The sequence below is a fragment of the Leucoraja erinacea genome, chromosome 32 (genome assembly GCF_028641065.1).
Source record: "Leucoraja erinacea ecotype New England chromosome 32, Leri_hhj_1, whole genome shotgun sequence".
Taxonomy (NCBI): Eukaryota; Metazoa; Chordata; class Chondrichthyes; order Rajiformes; family Rajidae; genus Leucoraja; species Leucoraja erinaceus.
In genome coordinates this window covers 23,526,564-23,550,722 of record NC_073408.1, presented here as the reverse complement: position 1 = coordinate 23,550,722, position 24,159 = coordinate 23,526,564, and the positions used below count along the sequence as shown (strand labels likewise).

The 24,159-nt window shown below is 50.7% G+C and overlaps 1 protein-coding gene across 2 annotated transcripts in view; it reads right to left on the bottom strand.

Moving 5' to 3' along the window:
* The window catches only part of kirrel3a (kirre like nephrin family adhesion molecule 3a), a 764,091-nt gene that overhangs the window by 60,381 nt on the left and 679,551 nt on the right, over positions 1–24,159 (bottom strand). For both annotated transcript variants that reach the window (XM_055660891.1, XM_055660892.1), the window contains 3 exons: positions 13,925–14,073; positions 3,471–3,598; positions 1,113–1,239 (listed from right to left, as the gene is read on the bottom strand). In XM_055660891.1, coding sequence (XP_055516866.1) covers positions 1,113–1,239; positions 3,471–3,598; positions 13,925–14,073 — 404 coding nt within the window. The remainder of the gene's footprint in view (positions 1–1,112; positions 1,240–3,470; positions 3,599–13,924; positions 14,074–24,159) is intronic.

The following is a 24,159-nucleotide window of genomic DNA, read 5'->3' as shown; positions in this document are numbered from 1 at the left end:
TGTGTGTACATCACTATGTGACTGTGTGTATATCACTGTGACTGTGCATATGTGTGTGTATGTGTGTGTGTGTACATCACTATGTGACTGTGTGTATGTGTGTCATTGTGTGATGGTGTATGAATGTGTCACTGTGTGTGTGTGCATGTCACTGTGTTTGTCACTGTGTGTGTGTCATTGTGTGATGGTGTGTGACTGTATCACTGTGACAATATGTATGTGTCACTGTGTGTTTATCACTGTGGTGGGATGTTCAATACGCCGGGCTGGTGGAACGCCGACGCCGTATGTGTGAACCTTTGTCAGCGGTGACCTTATGACAGCCGTGTGTGTCGGAGTGCAGCTCCCGTGTCAGGTCGAGCCGGGTGTGTCAGGACCCCGTGCTGTCCATCAGCCGTGTGTGTGAGCTCCGCGTGCAGCTCCATGATGTGTGTGCAGAGGTCCAGTGTGCTCCAGACGGCGTGTAAGGTGCCAGCCCTGCGTGTTCCAGCGCTGTGCCGCTGCTGTGAGTCCGGTCGTCCCGGCAGGAAAGGTGCGCCAATGTGTGTGTAGGTGTGTGTGCTGTGGTGGGTGGAGGACAGGTGTGTGCGAGTGTGTGTGTCGAATGTGTAGTCGTGTGTGTCTGTGTGTCGGTGTGTGTGTGAGTGTGTGTGCACCGTGTGTAAAAACGACACTTTAACATGTAAGTAAAAAAAAAAAACAAAAAGATGTGCTGTAGGTGGAGGTGTGGCACCAGTGCCACCGGAAGTACAACACTGTGACAGTGTGTATGTGTCACTGTGTGTTTAACACTGTGTGACAATATGTGACAGTGTGTGTGTGTGTGAGTGTGTCTGTGTGTGTGACGGTGTGTGTGTCAGTGTGTGTGTGGTGTGTGTCAGTGTGTGTGTGTCAGTGTGTGTGTGTGTGTGTGTGTGTGTGTGTGTGTGTGTGTGTGTGTGTGTGTGTGTGTGTGTGTGTGTGACAGTGTGTGTGTGTGTGTGTGTGTGTGTGAGTGTGTGTGAGTGTGTGTGAGTGTGTGTGTGTGAGTGTGTGTGTCAGTGTGTGTGCGTGAGTCACAGTGAGACTCAGTAGCCCCCGCACGGTACATTGTGAAGAGTGGAGTGTTTTACCATTAACGGTCAGGCTGACCTCCCTCTCGCCGGCACCAACTCGCGGCACGACAGCCCGGCAGACGTACTTCCCAGCATCCTCCTGGGTGACGGCCTTCAGGGTCATGATGTTATCATTGCTGAGAACCTGCAGGAGCGGGACGAGAGGGCAGACACATTAGAGGACATCGCCACTTCATTACCTTTCAGTTTAGAGATACAGCACGGGAGCAGGCCCTTCGGCCCACCTAGTCCTCACCGACCAGCGATCCCCGCACATTAATACTGCCTTACACACACACTAGGGAAAATTTACATTTATACCAAGCCAATTAACCTACAAACCTGTACGTATTTGGAGTGTGGGAGGAAACAGGAGATCCCAAAAAAAAACCCACGCAGGTCAAGGGGAGAACGTACAAACTCCGTACAGACAGCACCCTTGGTCAGGATCGAACCCAGATGTCTGGTGATCTAAGGCAGTAGATCCACCGCTGCGCCACCATGCTGACCTCTTGTTTCAGGCTTGTAGGTCATTGTCCACCTTCCCCACCCCACCCCTCCCAACCCAGGTCACCATCTCAGCAATGACTGAGGACCAGGGCAGTGAGTGCAATGAGACCACCACAAGATAAGCAATAGAAGCCACTCGGCCCATCAACCCTAGTATGCTACTGAGTAAGGTCATGGCCACAGGTCCGGTTATCCATACTCTCTCATTCCCAATATCCACAATCTCATTCCCAATATCCAACTCTCTCATTCCCAATATAGACACTTGGCATTCCCAATATTCACACTCTCTCATTCCCAATGTTCACAATCTCGCATTCCCAATATCCACACTCTCTGATTCCTAATAACAACACTCTCATTCCCAATTTCCACAATCTCATTCCCAACATCCACACTCTCTCACACTCTCTCATTCCCAATATCCACACACTTGGAAGGAGGGTGGGGATGTGTTCTGATAATTCATCTTACCAGCTGTAATTTGGTGCCCCAAGTGTATACCATTCTGCCGTGGTCTACTTTCTCACCCATGGTCGGGCACCTCACAGATGGAGTCCAGTTTCAGTCAGACCCAGCTTGCCTCAGTGGGAGTGGAAGACAGCCCCACACTCAATCCCACACACTGTGCTCGCTCTTCACGGGACTTACAATCACCCCCTCACTGACACTGAGGGGTTAATGTCATGGCCCTTTCAGGGAACCCCCACCTTGTCCTCTCCATTGCCCTCTCAAATCTAACTTGGCCCTCTCTTTGATTGATGATGTTTTGGGTCGGTACATTTCTTCAGTCTGAAGAAGGGTCCCAACCCGAAACATAATCTATCCATGTTCTCCAGTGAGGCTGCCTGACCTTCATAAGGTCATAACTTCCAGTAGCAGAATTAGGCCATTCAGCCCATCAAGTCTACTCCATCATTCAGTCATGGCTGATCTATCTCTCCCTCCTAACCCCATTCTCCTGCCCATAACTCCTGACACTTTTACTAATCAAGAATCTATCAATCTCCACCTAAATAATATCCCTGAACATTATTAATTCCAGGGATGAGAGCAAAACCAGAATGTGAGTTTTCCCAAATTGTCCCTGAGAGAGTGCTGGTGAACTTCCTCTGCAATATGTTAACGTTACACCTGCAGTCTCGTTTAGTTTAGTTTATAGATACAATGCAGAAACAGGCCATTCGGCCCACCAAGTCTGTGCCAACCAACGAGCCCCGCACACTAACAAATTCGGGGCTATTTACAATTTTACCGAGCCAATTAACTTACAAACGTCTTTGGAGTGTGGGAGTGTGGGATTTCCTGGACCCACACAGGTCACGGGGAGAACGTACAAACTCCGTACAGACAAGCACCCGTAGTCAGGATTGAACCCGGGTCTCTGGCGCTGTTAGGCAGCAACTCTACCATTGCACCACCATGCTGCCCCACTTCACCAGAGATGTAGGTTCAATTTTAACATCGGGTTCTCACCGTGTGGAGTTTGCACGATCACCCTGTGACCGTGGGGGTTTCCTCCGGGTGCTCCGTTTTCCTCCCACGTCCCACGGACAGGTTCATTGTAGTTTCATTGGCTTCTGTAGATTGCTCCTGGTGTTGGGAATGGATGAGAAAGTGGGGTAACTAGTGTGAACGGGTGATCGCTGGTCGGCGCGGACTCAGTGGGCTGAAGGGCCCGTTTCCACGCTGTATCTCTAAACTAAACTAATTCCAATGGTAGTGGAATGCGGCAGTGGATGCCCTTCGTGGGCCTGTTTGTAAAGTCCACATTGAGCCCATGGCCCCGCTTAGCCAGTGGAGTGGGTGGGTGGGTGAGGTGAGGAGAGGAGCCCACAACTAACTGAAGCCATGCCCCATACTCACCACACCAGAACCTCGCTTCATCCACACGATGGTGAGAGATGGGTTTCCCATCCAGGCACAGTTGAAGACACCACTTGACCCCAGGTCCACGGCCAGCGATTGGGGTTCGGAGGTCAGCCGGGGTCCGACTGCACAGGCGGAGAGAGAGAGAGAGAGAGAGAGGGAGGGAGACGAGGTGTGAGAGATGGTGAATGGTGGGCTAGTTTTACTAATGACTAAGTCATCTGTTTGAAGGGTCAATGTTGGCCTAGATGCCAGCTTTGCCTATTCTGTACTGACCTTCCCACTATCAAAGAGTCAATGCCTCAGAAAGGCAGCCAGCATCATCAGACCCACACCAACATGGTCACACACTCATTTTCACCCCTGCCATTGGGAAGAAGGTACAGGAGCCTGAAAACTGTAGTAATTTCATTGTTCCATATCGGGACATATGGCAATAAAACACTCTTAACTCTGTTCTTCTTTAAAATACTAAAACTTTGTTAAAGCCTCAATTTACAGCATATCTGAAAGACAGGACTGTGACAATACTCATAGTCATAGAATCACAGAGTCGTACAGCTTGGAACCAGGCCCATCAGCCCAACTTACCCACACCGACCAACATGTCCCATCTCCACAAGCCACCGTTGCCTGCGTTTGGTCCGTATCCCCCTAAACTGCCCAATCCATGTACCAGTCTAAATGTTTCTTAAACGTTGCAATACTATCTGCCTCAACTATCTCCTCCAGCAGTTTGTTTAAGAAAGACCTGCAGATGCTGGAAAATCGAAGGTAGACAAAAATGCTGGAGAAACTGGCGAAGGAAATAGGCAACGTTTCGTCCCGAAACGTCCTTCGCTCCATAGATGCTGCTGCACCCGCTGAGTTTCTCCAGCATTTTTGTCTACCTACCTCCAGCAGCTCATTCCACCACCCTCTGTGTGAAAGGGTTAGCCCTCAGGTTCCTATTAAATCTTTTACCCCTCACCTGAAACCCATGCCCTCTGGTTCTTGATTGCCCTACTCCGGGCAAGAGATGCAGCGAGTCTACTCAGCCTATTCCTGTCCTTGCTCAACCTCTGGAGTACAATGTGAACCTGTCACATTTTCCGTCCAAGGTGAGAATGTTGTTTCTTGTTCTGCTGCGTTATGGCATCCAGTCACAATCTTACATCAATGCTGTAATCCAGCTTTAATGGATAGGAAAGGTTTAGAACACTATGGGGCAAACATGGGCAGATGGGACTCGTGTCGATGGGTTAACTTGGTTTGTATACCTTGGGTGTGCACAAAGAATCTCCCTGTGCCTAGACACATGTCACAATAAATATCCCATCCACTGAGGAGTGAGATCCTTCACCAGAGGCCAACACCAACAATTAAAGTGTGGCGTTGCAGGAATGCGTAGGAAAGATGTTGTTTAGCTGCAAACAGTACAGAGAAGATTTATGAGAATATTGCCAGGACTAGAGGGTCTGAGCTTTAGGCCGAGGATGAGGATGCTGGGCGCGCTGGAGGATGAGGGGTGATCTTATAGAGGTGTATAAAATCATGAGAGGAATAAATCGGGCACACGCACAGAGTCTCTTGTCCAGAGTAGGTGAATCGAGGACCAGAAGACATAGGTTTGATGAATGGGAAAAGATTTAATAGGAATCTGAGGGGTAACTTTTTCACACAAAAGGTGGTGGGTGTATGGAACAAGCTGCCAGATGAGGTAGTTGAGGCTGGGTCTATCCCGACGTTTAAGAAACAGTTCGACAGTTGTGACTCTGTGACTCGTTGACTATAACTCTATGAGTGAGACCAAAGAGCTTCTAATGAAATTGGATACATAATATATCAACATTCCAGCATGAGGTTGGGCAAAGAGAAAAATGAATCCTTCAAAGATTCAGAGGAGTGAAATGAGAAATGGAATGGCAATGTAAGTTTGCAGTCTAATAAATGAATGTGGAGACACGTGAATGTAGGAAATGACTGGAAGTTGGTAGGTTGCGACTGATTTGGAGTTGGGAGACATAGGCTAACAGGATTGGGATATTAGATGGAGTGGATGTGGAGAAGATGTTTCCACTAGTGGGAAAGTCTAGGACTAGAGGTCATACTCAGAATTAAAGGCCATTCTTTTAGGAAGGAGATGAGGAGGAATTATTTTAGTCAGAGGGTGGTGAATCTGTGGAATTCATTGCCACAGAAGACTGTGGAGGCCAAGTCAATGGATATTCTTGAGGCAGAGATAGATGGATTCTTGATTACTATGGATGTCAGGGGTTGCGATGAGAAGGCAGGAGAGATAGATCAGCCATCATTGAATGGCTAAGTAGACAATGGGCCGAATGGCCTATTTCTACTCCTATCAGTTATGAACATGAACTTATGTGACAAGGAATTGGGTAATTGATTGTGTCTGGAATTAAAAGAATGGTGGTTGAAGTAGGGAAACTGGGAGACTGGAAGAGACTGGGGTTTCTGACACTGAGGTGGTCTGAGGTTTGTGAGACTGGAAGTGACTGGGAATTAGGCGGCTGCAAGTGATTGGAATTAGGAGGTTGGGAATGAATGGGCGTTGGAAGATTGGGATTGAATGGGCAGTGGGAGATTGGGAATGAATGGGCGGTGGAAGATTGGGAATGAATGGGCATTGGCAATTTGGGAATTTATGGTCGTTGATGTGGTTGCGGTTTGAAAAATTGAGATGGAATTCAAAGGAGTCGGGAGTTTGGGAGTGGCTGAGAGTTGGGAGAAGAAGTGAATGGAAGCAGGAAGACTGATGCTGTGGTGTAAATCACAGAGGTAGAAGAATGGATGAGGCCTTCCACCATGAGATTGGGGAGCTTGGTTGACATTTGAAGAGCAGTATCTCAAAAGTTCAAGTTTGGTTTAGTTTAGTTTAGTTTTGAGTTACAGCATGGAAACAGGCCCTTTGGCCCACCGAGTCCGCACCGACATTTTACACTACCCTACATACACTATGGATAATTTTGTTTTTACATTTAGACGAAGCCAATTAACCTGTACGTCTTTGGGGTGTGGGAGGAAACCGAAGGTCTCGGAGAAAACCTACGCAGGTCACAGGGAAAATGTACAAACTCAGTACAGACGGCACCCGCAGTCAGGATCGAACCCGGGCCCTGGCGCTGCAAGGCAGTAGCTCTATCGCTGCGCCTTTTAACCTATGGATTGCATATGGGGCCATGAACTGGTGAGTATTAGAATGAAAGGATAGGTCAGTTGAAGGTGCAGGGAGATGGGCTTTAGGTACCTGGATCATTTTGACTATTTCTGGGGAAGGTGGCACCTGTACAAGAGGGACTGGTTGCACCAGAACCAGGACAGGACTAACATCCCTTGTGAGGAGGGTTTCTGGTTCTGAAGGAGGAGGTTTAAATTCAGTTGGCAAGGGAAAGGAACTCAAAGTACATGTTCGGGTAAGGAGAGGTAGTCACCTGGAGGAGAAAATGCCCAGTAGGGAGGCCAAGCAGGTAAATATACACGAGGGGAATATAAAGGTAAATTGCATCTATCTTAAATGTAATCTCGGCACAAGTGCGCAGTGGTAGAGTTACTATCCTGACTATCGATGCTCTCTGTATGGAGCTTGTACTTTCTCCCTGTGACCACGTGGGTTTTATTCAGATTCTCTTGTTTCCTCCCACATTCCAAAGACGTGCAGGTGTGTAGGTTGAGTGGCTTCTATAAATTGTCCCTGGTGGGTAGGTCAGAACTAGTCGGCAATGACTCAGTGGCTGAAGGGCCTGTTTCCATGCTGTACCTCTAAAGCTAAACTAATGCAAAGAGTCGAACCAGTAAGGTGGATGAATGTAAAGTTTTAATTAACAGTAGGGTTACAATAGCATTGCCAGGCGGTTGAAAGTCTGGCAACTCAGTATTCTGGGGAAGAGGATCTTCAGGCTAGAGGGCGGGGAAGGGGTTAAAGAAGGGGTGGCATTGCAAGGTTGGTCAAGGAACAATATTGAAGGAGGATATCTTCAAAGGCTCCTTAAATGAAGCCTTATGGATGGCGATCAGGAACAAAAAGATGAAACAATTTGCTAAACGGTGTTAAATTACAGATTTGATGAGCAACAGAGGAAGGTTTAAAGGGAAATAGGAGAGAGATGTAATACAAAGTTATTGTATAGGGGGATTTCAACATCTCTGATATTAACTGGGATTGCCTTAACACAAGAGGCTCAGAGGGGGCAGAAGATTAGAGGCTGTATCCAGGAAAGCTTTTAGCTTTTAGACACAGAATTTAGCTGGACCATCGCGGGAAGGAGACCTACTCCACTTTTCCTTGGGGAATAGAAGAGAGACACAAAATGCTGGAGTAATTCAGTGGGTCAGGCAGCATCTCTGGATCGAAGGAATGGGTGATGTTTCGGGTCGAGACCCTTCTTCAGATAGCTTTCATGCTCAGTCTGAAGAAGGGTCTTGTCCCGAAATGTCACCCATTCCTCCTATCCAGAGATGCTGCCTGACCCGCTGAGTTAATCCAGCATTTAGTGTCTATCTTCGGTGTAAACCAGCGTCTGCAGTTCCTTCCTACACTTACCTTGGGGAATGTAGTTGGTCAGTGTGGACCATGTAGGAGATAGTTACGGAGAAAGATCTGGATCCACCAGGAATAAAGGTCTTAAAGTGTGGGAACACCAATTTCATTAAAATAAGACACGACAAATGTAGACTGGAAGCATCAATTGCAGGTCTGTCTATGTCTGCAGACTGGGTAGCATTCAAAGGAGATATAGCGAGAATGAAAGGTCAACGTGTTCCCGTAAGGGTGAAAGCCAAGGGTAACATGTTCAGGGAGCCCTGGTTGCCGAGGGATATTGAGGGTTGGGTAATGAGAATGGACAGCACAGTGGCTCAGAGGTAGAGTTGCTGCCTTACAGCGCCAGAGGCATGGGTTCGATTCCAACTATGGGCGCTGTCTGTGCAGAGTTTGTACGTTCTCCCCTTGTGGGATTTTCTCCGAGATCTTCAGTTTCCTCCCTCACTCCAAAGACATACAGGTTTGTAGGTTAATTGGTTTGGTGTGAATGTAAATTGTTCCTAGTGTGTGAAGGGCAGTGTAAGTGTGTGAGGATCGCTGGTCGGCGTGGACCGTGGGCTAAAGTGACTGTTTCAGTGCTGCATCTCAAAATGAAACTAAACTCATCTAAATCAAGCATATACAGGTAGCAGATTCAGGGTATTAAAAATAGGGGAAGCCTGCCAAGAAAATAAACTGTGCAGGGTTACGCTTAAAAAGGACATTAGGAAGGGGAAGAGGGTCACACGAAAAGAACTGTCAGACAGGATTAAGTGTTCTTTGAGTTTTTTTAAAAGGTAAATAATAACCAGGGAAAAGAAAGGCCCACTGAGGGCTACAGGAGCAATCCGTGAGCGGGGTCAGAAGGTATGGGTGAAGTCCTATTGAATACTTTTAGTTGGTATTCACAAGGGAAATAAACATATGTAGCTGGTGTGGATGATGGAACTGCAGAAGGTATACAAATCCTGCAGATCCTGGTTTACACCGAAGATAGTCACAGAATGCTGCTGTAGCCCAGGCAGCATCTCTGGACAAAAGGAATAGGTGACATTTCACATCAGAACTCTTCTTCAGAATGAGAGTTTGTAGTATTAAATGAAGGGTTCGTGAAATTTTAATGCACATCTTCATAAATAAAGAAGAGATACTTGATGGCCTCATGCATTGAAGGTGAATCATTCCCCAGGGCCAGGTGAGGTTTATCCTAAGCTGTTATAGGAGGCCAGGGTGATGTCTGCTGGAGCGCTGGCTCTGATTTCCTTTGCTGGCCAACGGTGAAGTAACAGTTGATAAGTGGATAGTGATTTGGTTCTCCTTTTCAAGATGGACTAAAAGGGAAAGACTGATAGATACGGACCCACCCATACAGAGGAAATAAGTGGGGGGAAAATGGAGGGAATTGTAAAGGTTAGGGTTCTTGGGATTCAGGGCAAGCTGGTAAATTGGATCCAAAATTGACTTGACAATGGGAGACAGAGGCTGGTAGGAGAGGGATGATATTCTCTCATCAGATGCCTGTGACTTGTGGGAGTTCCACCAGGGATTAGAGCTGGCACCCCAGCTGCCCTTGTGAGTTGGCAGAAAAATTAAGTTCGCAACTGACATGCAGACCGGTGGAATAACTGTGTGGAAGGTTATGATGACCGACAATTTTTGTTCAGTTTAGTTTAGACATACAGCGCGGAAACAGGCCCTTCGGCCCACCAGCGATCCCCGCACACTGACACGATCCTACACACGCTGGGAGCTATTTTACAATTTTAACAAGTCAATTAGCCGACAAACCTGTACGTCTTTGGAGTGTGGGAGTAAACCGGAGCATCTGGAGAAAACCCATGCAGTCACAGGGAAAACGTACAAACTCCGTACAGACAGCACCTGTAGTCAGGATTGCACCTGGGTTTCTGGCGCTGTAGGGTAGCAACTCTACCGCTGCACCACCGTGCCACTCTTTGGGCCATCAGATTATCTCATTGCTGGGAAATTGGGAATGACTAGGAGATGCAGTGTGAGTGGGTGTTGGTAGAATCAGAGAGTTTCACCAAAAGCAAATGGCTGGGTGATTGGGAACGTCTAGGAATTTAGAGGTCCTTGACTGTGAGTTGAATGACTTGGAAAGTGGCACAGTGGCGCAGCAGTAAAGTTGCTGCCTCACACTGCCTGAGACCCGGGTTCAATCCTCGCTATGGGTGCTGTCTGTACAGAGTTTGTACGTTCTCCCCGTGACTGCGTGGGCTTTCCCGCACATCCCGAAGGCATGCAGGTTTGTAGGTCAATTGGCTTCTACAAATTGTCCCTAACGTGTAGGATAGAACTAGTGTATGGGTGACCACTGGCTGGCATGGACTAGGTGGGCTGAAGGGCCAGTTTCCATGCTGAGATGATTGAGAGTCTGGGAATGACTGGGTAATGACTAGACCTAAGTGATTGTGATTGAGGGGGGGGGGGTTGGGCGAGTGAGGGGGGGTTGGGTGAGTGAGGGGGGGTTGGGTGAGTGAGGATGGGTTGGGTGAGTGAGGGGGGTGGGGGGGGTTGGGTGAGTGGGGGGGGGGTTGGGTGAGTGGTGGGGGGGGGGTGGGTGAGTGAGGGGGGGGGTTGGGTGAGTGGGGGGGGGTTGGGTGAGTGAGGGGGGGTTGGGTGAGTGAGTGGGGGGGGGTTGGGTGGGGGGGGGGGGTTGGGGGGGGGGGGTGGAGTGGGGGGGGGTTGGGTGAGTGGGGGGGGGTGAGTGAGTGAGGGGGGGGGGGGGGTGAGTGAGGGGGGGGTTGGGTGAGTGGGGGGGGGGTTGGGTGAGTGGGGGGGGGGGGGTTGGGTGAGTGAGGGGGGGTTGGGTGAGTGGGGGGGGGGTTTGGGTGAGTGGGGGGGGGGTTGGGTGAGTGGGGAGGGGGTTGGGTGAGTGGGAGGGGGGGGTGGGTGAGTGAGGGGGGGGGGTTGGGTGAGGGGGGGGGGGGTTGGGTGAGTGGGGGGGGGTTGGGTGAGGTGAGGGGGGTTGGGTGAGTGGGGGGGGGTTGGGTGAGTGGGGGTGGGGGGGGGGGGTTTGGAGTGAGGGGGGGTTGGGGTGAGGTGTGAGTGGGGGGGGTTGGGTGAGTGGGGGGGGTTGGGTGAGGGGGGGGGGGGTTGGGTGAGGGGGGGTTGGGGAGTGGGGGGGGGTTGGGTGAGTGGGGGGGGTTGGGGTGAGTGGGGGGGGGGTTGGGTGAGTGGTGAGTGAGTGGGGGGGTTGGGTGGGTGAGTGGGGGGGGGGGTGGGTTGTGGGGGGGGGGGGTGGGTGAGTGGGGGGTGGGGAGTGAGGGGGGGGGGTGAGTGGGGGGGGTGGGTGGGTGGGGTGGGTGAGGGGGGGGGGTGGGAGTGAGGGGGGGGTTGGGTGAGTGAGTGAGGGGGGGGTTGGGGGTGGGAGGGGGTTGGGTGAGTGAGGGGGGTTGGGTGAGTGGGGGGGGGTTGGGTGAGGGGGGGGGTTGGGTGAGTGGGGGGGGGGTTGGTTGAGTGAGGGGGGGTTTGGGTGAGTGAGGGGGGGGTTGGGTGAGTGAGGGGGGGGGGTGGGTGAGTGGGGGGGGTTTGGGTGAGTGGGGGGGTTGGGTGAGGGGGGGTGGGTGAGTGGGGGGGGGGTGGGTGAGGTGGGAGGGGGGGTTGGGTGAGTGAGGGGGGGGGTTGGGTGGGTGGGTGAGAGGGGGGAGGGGGGGGGGTGGGATGAGGGGGGGGGTTGGGTGAGTGGGGGGGGTCATGGTTGGGTGAGTGGGAGGGGGGTTGGGGTGGGAGTGAGGGGGGGGGGTGGTGAGGGGGGGGGGGGTGGGGGGGTGGGGGGGTTGGTGGGTGAGTGGGGGGGGTTGGGTGAGTGGGGGGGGGTTGGGTGAGTGAGGGGGGGTTGGGTGAGTGAGGGGGGTTTGGGTGAGGGGGGGGGTTGGGTGAGTGAGGGGGAGGGGGGGTTGGGTGAGGGGGGGGGGTTGGGTGAGTGAGGGGGGGGGTGAGTGGGGGGGGGGTTGGGTGAGTGGGGGGGGTGGGTGAGTGGGGGAGGGGTGGGTGAGTGGGGGGGGTTGGGTGAGTGGGGGGGGGTTGGGTGAGTGGGAGGGGGTGGGGTGAGTGAGGGGGGGTTGGGGTGAGTGAGGGGGGGGGGTTGTGAGTGGGGGGGGTTGGGTGAGGGGGGTGGGGTGAGTGAGGGGGGGGTTGGGGTGAGTGAGGGGGGGTTTGGGTGTGAGGGGGGGTTGGGTGAGTGAGGGGGGGGTTGGGTGAGGGGGGGGGGGGGGGTGGGTGGAGTGGGGGGGGTTGGGTGAGGAGGGGGGGTTGGGTGAGTGGGGGGGGGGGTTGGGTGAGTGAGGGGGGGGGTTGGGTGAGTGGGGGGGGTTGGGTGAGTGGGGGGGGGGTTGGGTGAGTGGGGGGGGGTTGGGTGAGTGAGGGGGGGTTGGGTGAGTGGGGGAGGGTTGGGTGAGTGAGGGGGGGGTTGGGTGAGGGGGGGGGGTTGGGTGAGTGAGGGGGGAGTTGGGTGATTTACGGAGCAGTTGGGAGAATGGTCATGATTAATAGATGGGGCATTTAAAGTGCCTCTGATGGTTCGTGACCTTGACTGAGTAACTGGCCGTTGAAAAAGTAGACCAGACTGGGAGCTGTGACAAGGGATAATATCGCAGTGATCACGGAGTTAGAGAGAACTCCCGGTAAAGCAGGTCCAGCTCACCGTAGCCGACTCTGGTCTTGGCCCCGAGCCACCGGTGTCGAAGGGACCCATGTCGCCCAGAGTGAGGAGGGACCCAAGAGCGAGGTGGAGCATCGACACAATGGTAGGGGGCTGTTGGGAGCAATGGGGGGACACGGTGTGGGACCACTGAGGGTGATGGGGGACGCGGTGGAGGTGGGAACGGGGAGGTGGGCTGATGATACGTGCGGTGGCAAACAGGGATGTTCGGTGAACTTTAGTGACTTTGTCGGTGCCAGGCATGTGGCATCACATGTGTACTGCCGAGGTGAGGTCCGCTGTATGATTTACCAGGTTGCATGCAAGCACAAAGCAATAATATATCACTGAATCATTGAATTGAATCATTGAGCTGTAAATGAGATGCAGGAGAACTCAGAGTTCCTGGCAATGGTGAAAATGATGAGATGTGGGAGAGACTGGGTTTTGTGCTGAGATCAGTTCAGTTTAGTTTATTGTCACGTGTACCGAGATACAGTGAAAAGCTTTTGTTGCGTGCTATTCAATCTGCAGAAAGACATGATTACAATCGAGCCTTTTGCACTGTATGGATACATGATAAGGGAATAACGTTTAATGCAAGATAAAGCCAGCAAAGTCCAATCAAGGATAGTCCGAGGGTCACCAGTGAGGTAGATAGTAGTTCAGCACTGCTCTCTGGTTGTGGTAGGATGATTCAGTTGCCTGGTAACAGCTGGGAAGAAACTGTCGCTGAATCTGGAGGTGTACGTTTTCACAATTCTATACCTTTTGCCTGATGGGAGAGGGGAGAGGAGGGAGTGGCCAGGGTGCGACTCGTGCTTGATTATGCTGCTGGCCTTGCCGAGGCAGCGTGAGGTATAAATGGAGACAATGGAAGGGAGGTTGGTTTGTGTGATGGTCTGGGCTGCGTCCACAATTTGCTGCAATTTCTTGCGGTCTTGGATGGAGCTGTTCCCAAGCCAAGCTGTGATGCATCCTGATAAAATGCTTTCTGTGATGCATCTGTAGAAGTTGGTGAGAGTTGTTGGGGACATGCTGAACTTACCAAGCCTTCGAAGGAAGTCGAGACGTTGGTGTGCTTTCTTGGTCGTTGCTTCAATGTGGGTGGTCCAGGAGAAGTTGTTGGTGATTGTTGGGAGAGCGGGGATTAGTGGGAAGCCGGGATGAATACCAAGTGCGGGAGGTTATGAAGGGAAATGAGGGAACGGAGAGCTGGGGCGTGGTGAGGGTCTGGGTCTGAGGAACAATAAGGCAGGAGGTTCTTACAGTAGACGTCGGCAGTCCTGCTGATGTTGGTGCTTCCCAGCGGGTTGGACACAGCGCACGACACGGGCTCTGTGAAGAAGGTGTAGTCCACCACCGTCTCATAGGTGTCACCCTGCACTCCCCGCAACACCTGGCCGCCCTTCGCCCACCTGGAGCAACACAGAACCAATTAAACACCATGACCAACATTGTCTCACTCTGATACCCAAGTCAACCCTGATTTAAGGTTGACACAAAATTCTGGAGTGACTCATTGGGACAGGCAGCATCTCTAGAGAGAAGGGATGTGCGACGTTGCGGGTCGAGACCCTTCCTCAGACTGACATCAGGGGAGGTGTGGGACAGATATAGAATGTAGTTGGACACAGTAAGACTAGTGGGAGAACTGGGAAGGGGAAGGGGTTGGAGAGTGAATGCAAGGGCTATCTGAAGTTAGAGAAGTCAATGTTCATACAGCTGGGGTGTAAACTACCCAAGCAAAATATAAGATGGTGTTCTTCCAATTTGCACTGGGCCTCACTCTGTCTATGGAGGAGGCCCAGGACAGAAAGGTCAGATTGAGAATGGGAGGGGGAGTTGAAGTGCTGGGCCACCGGGAAATCAGGTAGGTTAAGACGGACTGAGCAGAGGTGTTCAGTTAAATGATCACAGAGCCTGCGCTTGGTCTCGCCGATGCAGAGAAATTGACACCTGGAACAGCGGATACAGTAGATGAGGTTGAAGGAGGTGCAAGTGAACCTCTGCCTCACCTGATGTCAAGATAGTCAAGACAGCTATGGGAGTCAGTATGTTTGTAGTAGCTATCTTGACTACACTTCTTACCACCCTGCTTCCTGAGATGCTGCCTGACCTGCTGAGTTACTCCAGCATTTTGTGTCTACCTTTGATTTAAACCAGCATCTGCAGTTCTTTCCTACACATTTTGTCAACTTTGATTTAGTTTAGTTTAGTTTAGAGATACAGCATGGAAACAGTCCCTTCAGCCCACCGAGTCCTCGCCGACCAGCGATCCCTGCACATTCTACACACACTGGGGACAATTTACATTTATACCAAGCCAATTAACCTGCAAATCTGTATGTCTATGGAGTGTGGGAGAAAACTGCATATCTCGGGGAAAACCCATGGGTTCATGGGGAGTGCATTCAAACTCCGTACAGACAGCACCCGTAGTTGGGATCGAACCCGGGTCTCCGGCGCTGTAAGCACTGTACGGCAGCAACTCTACTGCGGCACCACCCTAGGTTACCGGTCTTGGTCACTGAAGCACTCCACGATTCTGTCTGTAACTCCCTCATGTACAGCACATCCCTCACTGGCATCCTATGATATAGTCCATACCTTCACTGTCTTAAGGCACCTGTAGCAGAGTACACTTGCACAAGGTGCATTAGCAAGCAAACAATTGACATTGGCCTACAAAAGGAGATATGAGGCCAATTGACCAAATACTTAGTCTAAGCTGACAAACAACAGATATGCTGGAAGAAATTAGCTAGTCGGTCAGCAGCTGTGGATAGAGAAATTAGTCAAAGTTTTGTGGAATTTATTCCCTTGATGAATCTTCTTTCAGATTTCCTTTCCCACCTCCCTCTCTCTCAACCCCGGGGGGGGGGGGGGGGGGGCCCTCTCTCTCTCTCTCCCCCACCCTCCCTACCCAAACCTTCTTTAGGAGAAACTCAATACTCATCAACATAATGCATAACGTGTGGCTCTAGGACTCTAGGACTATGCTTGTCTTTATTAACTGGGTTGCAGAATGTAAGACTAACTGACCATTCCAGATCTGTACCTGTGTCTGTATCTGAAACTTTAGTCTCTCGCGTGGCACGATGGCGCAACGGTAGAGCTACTGCCTCACAGCACCAGAGACCCGGGTTCGATCCTGACTACGGGTGCTTGACTGTACAGATTCTGTACATTCTCCCTGTGACCGCGTGGGTTTTCTCCAGGGTCTCCAGTTTGCTCCCACACTCCAAAGACGTACAGGTTTGCAAGTTAATTGGCTTGGTATAAATGTAAAATTGTCCCCAGTTGTGTGTAGGATAGTGTTAGTGTGCGGGGATCACTAACGGTGGGCCAAAGGGCCTGTTTCCGCGCTGTATCTCTAAACTAAACATGTCCAAGTCAACAAAACCCTGGACTCTACACAAGTGGGTGTTACATAGAGTCTGATTCTCACTTTGCTTTTGTCCAGAGCCAAATCTCACTCCAGCCTTGGTCAAATCCTGGGGCAATGTGTGGGATTCCAGAGAAGGGAATGGAGTGTCCAACCTTGACAACGTGGAAGCATGGACTCAATCTTGACGCTCAGGGATAAGTGAGAGAAAATCTCCTACATGCAGGAGTTATATCTGGCACAAAGAAAGAGAGTTAATCAGCATAGGTTTAGAAATTCCCAGCAGGATTTTCAAAAGTCCAACCACCTGCATTTGGTTCATCATGAACCTTCCTTGCATTGTGGGGTAGGAAATGGTCATGTTTATGCATGTCTGTGGTGTGCAACTTTACGCACAGTTAATGAACCATCTTTACTTTACTTTATGTGTAGGAAGGAACTGAGGATACTGGTTTAAATCGAAGATAGACACAAAATGCTGGAGTAACTCAGCGGGACAGGCAGCATCTCTGGAGAGAAGGAATGGATGACATTTCAGGTTGAGACTGGAACCAGAGCTGGAATTAATTTACTTTAGTGAAGATTAGTTTGGAGTTGCAGCATGAAAACAGCCCCTTCAGTCCACCGGGTCCACGCCGACCAACGATCATCCTGTACACTAGTTACACATGTCCCACTTTCACATCCAACACACTAGAGGCCACTCACAGAAGCCAATTAACGTACAAACCCGCACGTCTTTGGAATGTGGAAGGAAACTGGAGCACCTGCAGAAAGCCCACGTGGTCACAGGGAGAATGTTCAAACTCCGTACAGACGGTACCCTTAGTCAGGATGGAAACCCAGATCTCAGGCGCTGTAAGGCAGCAACTCCACCGCTGTGCCACTGTGCCATCCTATTGCCCCCTTCATAAGTTCACAAGTGTTAGGAGAAGAATGAGGCCATTCGGCCCATCAAGTCTACCCTGCCATTCAATCATGGCTGATCAATCTCTCCTAACCCGGAGGGGGCGCTGCACTGCAGCAGCCTCTACCTACAGCCAGTCTGTATTTCAATCTTTTAATTTTTTTTTTTTTAGTTAGTCTAAAGTCTTGTGTTGGGGGAAACTTTAACTTTTCTATGTGGGGGAGGGGGGCAGGGTAAGGGGGAAACTGTTTCCCAGTCTCTTCCTGGCGGGGAAGCGACTATTTAACCGAGTCGCGTCCTCGCTCCCCCACCTCGCGGCCTACCAGCTGGATCGGAGCGGCCTTTCCTGCTGGGGACCAGGAACCGGACCAGGGCTGCTACAGCGGCGGCGCAGCGCTGGAGTCACCACGGAGCGGGCGATGCCTACCTGGGTCGCCGTTTGGAGCTCCGGAGCATTGGGCCGCTGCTCCAACATCGTGGAGATCTGGTGCGAAGAGCTCCCAACGCGGGTGGCGCTGAACAACATCGTGGAGTCCTGGAGCGCCTTGCAGAGGGTCTCCAGCAGCTGTCTCCACCCGGCGCGGCCTGCGGACTTTGGAAGCCACCGACTCCGGTAGGAGGGGGCCGACTCTGGTGTTCACGCCGCTGAGGACGTCCCGCAGCCCCGACGTCGGACTTGTATCATACCGGCGAGCGGTCCTGGACATCGGGCCACCCGTAGCTGCAACTGCGGAGGGCTTGGGGGAGGCCCTGACCACGAGGAACAGTGGAGGAAGAGACTGACTTTGGTGCCTTCCCACACGGTGGGGAACTTTGATTCTGCTGTGTGTGGATGTTTTATGTTAAATTCTATAGTGTGTGTTCTTTATACCCTTTCTGGCTTAATCCCTCCCATCACCACCTCCAGTTTAAATTCCAGTTGGAATATTTTGGAAGGCCCAAGAACCAAGAACCAAGAACCCCATTCTCCTGCCTTCTTCACATAACCTCTGACACCTGTACTAATCAAGAATCTACATATCTCCATCTTAAATACATCCATTGACCTGGTCTCCACAGCCTTCTGACTAAAGAAATTCTTCACAAAACTAACCAATCTTTCCGTACAGCACGTCATTTTCATTTCCATTTTCATCATAATTTTGTTGTGAATCTTTGTGGTATCCTTTTTGGCATTGTCTCATCCTTGGCTTAATGTGTTGAAAAATAACTGTAAGCCACATCGCAGTAGTGGCAAAGCAAGTGTTAAAACACATCTGCAATGGCCACCTTGTCTTACAGTCTACATCCCAGTTAATAAAGACAAGCATAGCACCAGAACTGCCTGCAGAAGCTGTGGATCTGCATCCTGTATTTGATGCTGTCTGTGAACTTATTTGTCTCCATGCAAGTCACAAGTTGGACATTTGGTGGAACACATTCTACTTGCCTGTATAAATGAGGTGCACACCGGTAGAGTTGCTGCCTTACAGCGGTAGAGACTCAGGTTTGATCCTGTCTCTAGGCGCTGTCTGTACGGTATTTCTACGTTCTCCCTGTGACTTGCATGGGTTTTTTCCGGGATCTCGGGTTTCTTCCCACACTCCAAAGATGTACAGGTTTGTAGGTTAATTGGCTAGGTATAATTGTAAATTATCCCTTGGTGGGCCGAAGGGCCTGTTTCCACGCTGTATCTCTAAACTAAAACTAAATCTTATACATTCCCTGTTATACTTTTACACAGTGTTTTTTTGTAGACAAAATGGTGCCAGTACGCATATAGTTTAGTTTAGTTTAGAGATTCAGCATGGAAACAGGCCCTTTGGCCCACCGAGTACACACCATCCGTTTACAGTAGTTCTATGTTATCCCACATTCTCATTCATTCCCAACACACTAGTGGCAATTGTACAAAGGGCCAATTAATCTACAAACCGCACGTCTTTGGGATGTTGGAGAGAAAACCCACATGGTCACAGGGAGAACATGGAGAACAGGTAGGCGGCGCGACTCTCGTCAGCAGCGGCCTCTGCAGCCCGTCTGCATTTTTATTATTTTTTGTCTATGTTTCTATGTAGTTTTTGTTATTTTTTGTTGGGGTGTGTGTGTGAGAGGAACTTTTAAATCTCTCCCTGCACGGGAGACCCGACCTTTTCTTCGTCGGGTCTCCATTGTCGTTGGGGCTGCAACGAGGAGTGTCCTCCAACAGGAAGACCGGGGTCTCTGGTGCCGACGACTCACCTCACCGTCGCGGAGCTGGCCGAATCCGGAGCGGGTGGAGCGGTAGTGGAGCGCTGCTGCTGCTGCGGCCCGACCTCCGGAGATTCGGAGGCTGCAACTGCGGGTCTGGCGGACGGCGGCACCGGGTGCCCGCGGGTCCCTGGAGGGAGACCGCTTTTCAGGGCTCCTGCAACGGCGACTTCTCCCGCCCGAGTTGCGGGGTTGAAGAGCTCCTGGAGCGGGGCCTCACAGCACCGCCCCACGCGGCTTGGAATGGCCGCGGGACTCTGCGAGCGCACGCCGGGGGCTCTAACATCAAGAACCCGGTGTGCGACCTTGCATCACCCGGCGTGGCTTTAATGGCCGCGGGACCATCGCCATCGCCAGCCGGGGGCTTTGACTTTGACTCTGACATGGGGGGGGGGGGGGGGGGGAGTGCAGTGGAGAGATACGTTTTTTTGCCTTCCATCACAGCAATGTGATGGATGTTTATGTAAATTATGTTGTGTCTTGGGTCTATTTGTTTGTAATGTATGGCTGCAGAAACGTTATTTCGTTTGGACCTCAAGGGGTCCAAATGACAAATAAATCTAATCTAATCTAATCTAATCTAATCTAATCTAATCTAATCTAATCTAATCTAATCTAATCCGAGGTCAGGATCGAACCAGGATCTCTGGCACTGTGAGACTGTAGCTCTACCAACTACACCATTCATGTTCCTTACTTTCGGTGTCTATAGCAGATCAAATGTTATCAGTTTCATCAGAAAAACATTGCTAAAGTTTAAAGAATAATAATTGTTAATTAAATTGGATTGTTAGAACCTTAGATTAAACAGTCCATCACGCCCAGTCCATCAGCGGCATTGACCTCCCCACCATCGAAGCGACCTACAGGAGTCGCAGCCTCAAAAATGCAGCCAGCATCACCAGAGACCCGCACCACACTGGCCATGCTCTCATTTCACTCCTACCATCGGGACAAAGATACATGAGCCTGAAAACTGTAACATCCAGGTTCAGGAGCAGCTTCTTCACTACAGCCATCAGGCTATTTTACTTCAGAGTCACTTCGCGTGGCATTGCGTTCAGCAGTGCAACAGCGGCCGGAGCGGGAGTCAGGCGTTCCCGCTGCAGGTTAAAAGACGGACCGTCAGGTAAGTTACTCAGAGGTCGGCTTTTCTTTTGCAAGGAGAGCCTTCTGATTTGTTTTTCAGACATGAAGAAAAGGCTATTGAAGAAATCTGTCGCCCGTTCGACTCCGACGGAGGAGCGTTCCATCTGTGGGAGGCAGCAGGAGGTAGGACCGCTTACCCGGCGCTCCACCATCCCCGACACCGGGCCAAGCCCAGTCCCGCTAGCGCCTGAGCAGCGGACTGGTTGTATAGCCACCAGGAAGAGCATCCGGCCGGTGGTTTCCGACTCGTCAGACGGGGACGTCTCACCATCCGTTCGGGGGAGAGACTGCCGGCTGAGCCGCATGGAGCAGCTCCTGGAGCAGGTGCTCCAGCGAGACTCGCTGCGTGAGGGGCGCTCTCGCAGGGGGAGTCAGGCACTCCCTCCACAGTGCCTTGTGCACTGGCCATCGCTTCCTCCTCACCCGAGGGCAGCTTTGGCGACCAGGACTGGGCTGGTCAGGAAGAGGGGACGCTGGCTGAAGAAGTCGGGAGTATGCAAGGGGTGCAGGACTAGGAAGAGCTGCTGGGTGTGGTGGACCACTACGTGGCAGCCCCACGTGCAGGAAGGCCATTAGAGCCTAAACTAGCAGCCAGCATTAACCACCTCTCCAACAGGCCCCTACAGGAGCAGGTGGTTAATGAGGCCTTAGAATTGTTCCAGAAAATTGTGAGTCTCTCAAAGTGCCGGCTGTCAACAGTCAAATCTGGGGGCACATCGGGACAAATATTCGGAACCAGGAGCTGAAACTGCAGCGGATCCTCAGGCTCCTGACGTCAGCCATCACATCATTTGCTCGTTCTGTGGACAATACGGAGATGACCACAAACCAACTCTTGCGCTGTTGTGCAACACGCAGTTCGAGATAAATAACCTCCGTAAAGGAATTATAAGACCTGCCCTAAATCCAAAATTCGCGGGGTTGTGCAAAACTCCAGCCACTGAGCCAGACACACTGCTCTTTGGCAAAGACCTCACGAAAAAATTAAAGGATATGGAAGAGGCCTCTAAAAAACTTTCGGTCTCATGAGGGCAGGCCCCGGGACGAGCAAACCCAAAACAACAATACCCAAGCGGCAGCACCCCATCGCGTCCACCAGTCGACGTCTACCCTATGGGACTGGTGAAAGCTCGGGGTCCGCATATCACCACCTGAAGTCTTTTTTAGACCAAGGCCCAGAGCGGACCCCATGGAAAATGCGCAACCCCCAAACATCACCACCACGTCAGACAACGTGCAAGACTCGCTGGTCTGGGAAGAGACAGAAGAAACACACATAACCATGGAGGTAGGTGGGTCTGGTTCCTACCAGCATATAGAAAGTAGGGGCGCAATACTAACAGGGGGGAGATTACACCTGTTTAAGGAAGCATGGGAGTCTATCATGAGTGACAAGTATATACTCAATAGCATTAGTGGATACAAAATACAATTTATACTAGAAAAATTGCCACCAGTTCAACATTCACCCCAGAGGGTCTTTTCCCTCTCAGTTAAAGAGAAACGAGAGGGACAAGCTGAACTGGTGAGACTAATCACTAAGGGTATCATGGGGAAAAAACAAAACATGAACCCTTGGAATTTGTGTCAAATATATTCATTAAAACTAAAAAAGATGGTGGGTGTCGCATCATCATTGACTTAACTTCACTAAATATGTTTGTTAAGTATGTACATTTCAAAATGGAAACGTTTGTTACTGCCAAACAACTGATTTCCAAAGGATACTTCATGGCAAGCATTGACCTCAAAGATGCTTACTATTAAGTACCCATTCACAAGGATCATCGCAGATACCTGAAATTTACCTGGATGGGGCAGCGATGGCAGTTTAAAGCATTACCCAATGGTTTAACATCAGCCCCAAGATTATTCACCAAGATACTAAAACCAGCCCTGGCAATATTAAGAAGACAAAAACATATGGTCATGGCATATCTTGATGATATCTTAATAGTAGGCAAGACCATGGAATTGGCATATCAGCTGTGTTAGCTACCAAACAGTTGTTCGAAACCTTGGGATTTGTCTTACATCCAGATAAATCTAAGTTGAAGCCTTCCACAACCATGGACTACTTGGGCTTCACAATTAACTCAGCCCACATGTCTGTAACTTTGCCAAAAGACAAAACAACTGAATTCGCACAATCATGCAACAATTTAATCTTCAATGAGCGACCAACTATTCGACAAGTAGCAAGAGTAATTGGGGAAGTGGTAGCAGCTTTTCCGGCTACACAATTTGGACCTTTGCATTATCAAAACTTACAAAGAGCAAAGGTACAGGCACTAAAACGATATGCAGGTCATTATGATCGTATCATGAAATTACCCACTGAAGCAATATCAGAACTACAGTGGTGGGCAGAAAACGTTTGGCATAGTTTCAGCCCTATCATCATCATTAACCCTACTTTAGTTATCCAAACAGATACCAGTGCTCAAGGCTGGGAAGCAACTAACTCCATATCCAGCACAGGTGGTAGATGGACTAACCTAGAGTCATCATTACTACTTACACTGGGCATTATCTATCTAGAGATGTTGGGTGCCTTTTATGGTTTAAAAGCATATGCATCCAATATGCATCACTTACATGTACGGTTATAAATAGACAGTACTACGGTGGTGGCCTACATTAACCATATGGGCGGCATAAAATCGATATCATGCAACAAATTGGTCAAAACTATTTGGCAATGGTGTGTCGAAAGACATATTTGGCAATCAGCAACTTACCTGCCAGGTAAGCTACATACAATGGCAGACACCAGGTCACGCAAATTTAATAACAACACCGAATGGATGTTAAACCCCAAAGTGTTTGCAAAGATTATTAAGCAATATGGCATGCCAGATATCGACTTATTTGCATCAAGGCTAAATCACCAGGTACCTATGTATGTCGCTTGGGAACCAGACCCTGAGGCAGCAGCGGTAGATGCATTTGCGCTGGATTGGGGACATTTCTTCTTCTATGCATTTCCACTCTTCCGCCTCATTAGCCGTGTACTACGCAAAATACAAATGGACTCTGCTTTAGGTGTTTTGATAGTACCCGACTGGCCCACACAGCCATGGTTCCCATTACTCCACGACATCCCTCCGAGCATCCACAAGAAAACAGTACTTGTCCAGCATCAAAAAGTGGGAGAAGTACTGCTTGGATACAGGGACCACCTACTCAACCGCTACAGTTACCAACGTACTGGAATTCCTGGCGAACCTTCACCACGATGAAGGACTCGGCTACAGTGCCATCAACACAGCTAGAAGTGCCCTGTCTGTCTATTTAAAACAAGCTCCAGGACAACAGGCCATGGGGTCCCACCCGCTGGTGGTCAAACTAATGAAGGGTATTTACAACTCTAACCCCCCTAGACCAAGGTACACCCATATATGGGATGTCAGTGTGGTCCTGACATACCTCAGGGGATGGCCACCAGCCAGATCCCTCAACCTGGAACAATCTACGCTCAAAACACTCATGTTGATGGCACTTGTATCTGCACAGAGGGTCCGGTCACTACACCTATTGCGACTGGACAACATGATCACAGCTCCAGACCAGATCTCTGTCGTTATCCAGAGAATGAGAAACAGAGCAGACCAGGAACACCTAATCCAGTCGTGGAATTCCCTGGCTTACCCGCCAGAACCACGGGAGGCAGCCCGGTGCGGGGCTGAGACGCTCCCGTGTGGGCGGCCCGGTGCGGGGCTGACCTGGTGCGGGGCAGAGATGGTGCTCCGGCGGCTGAGGCGGCGTTCTGGCGGCAGCGACCTGAATCCGGGGCTCGGCCGCAGGCCAGTGGATGACATCGTTGGGAGC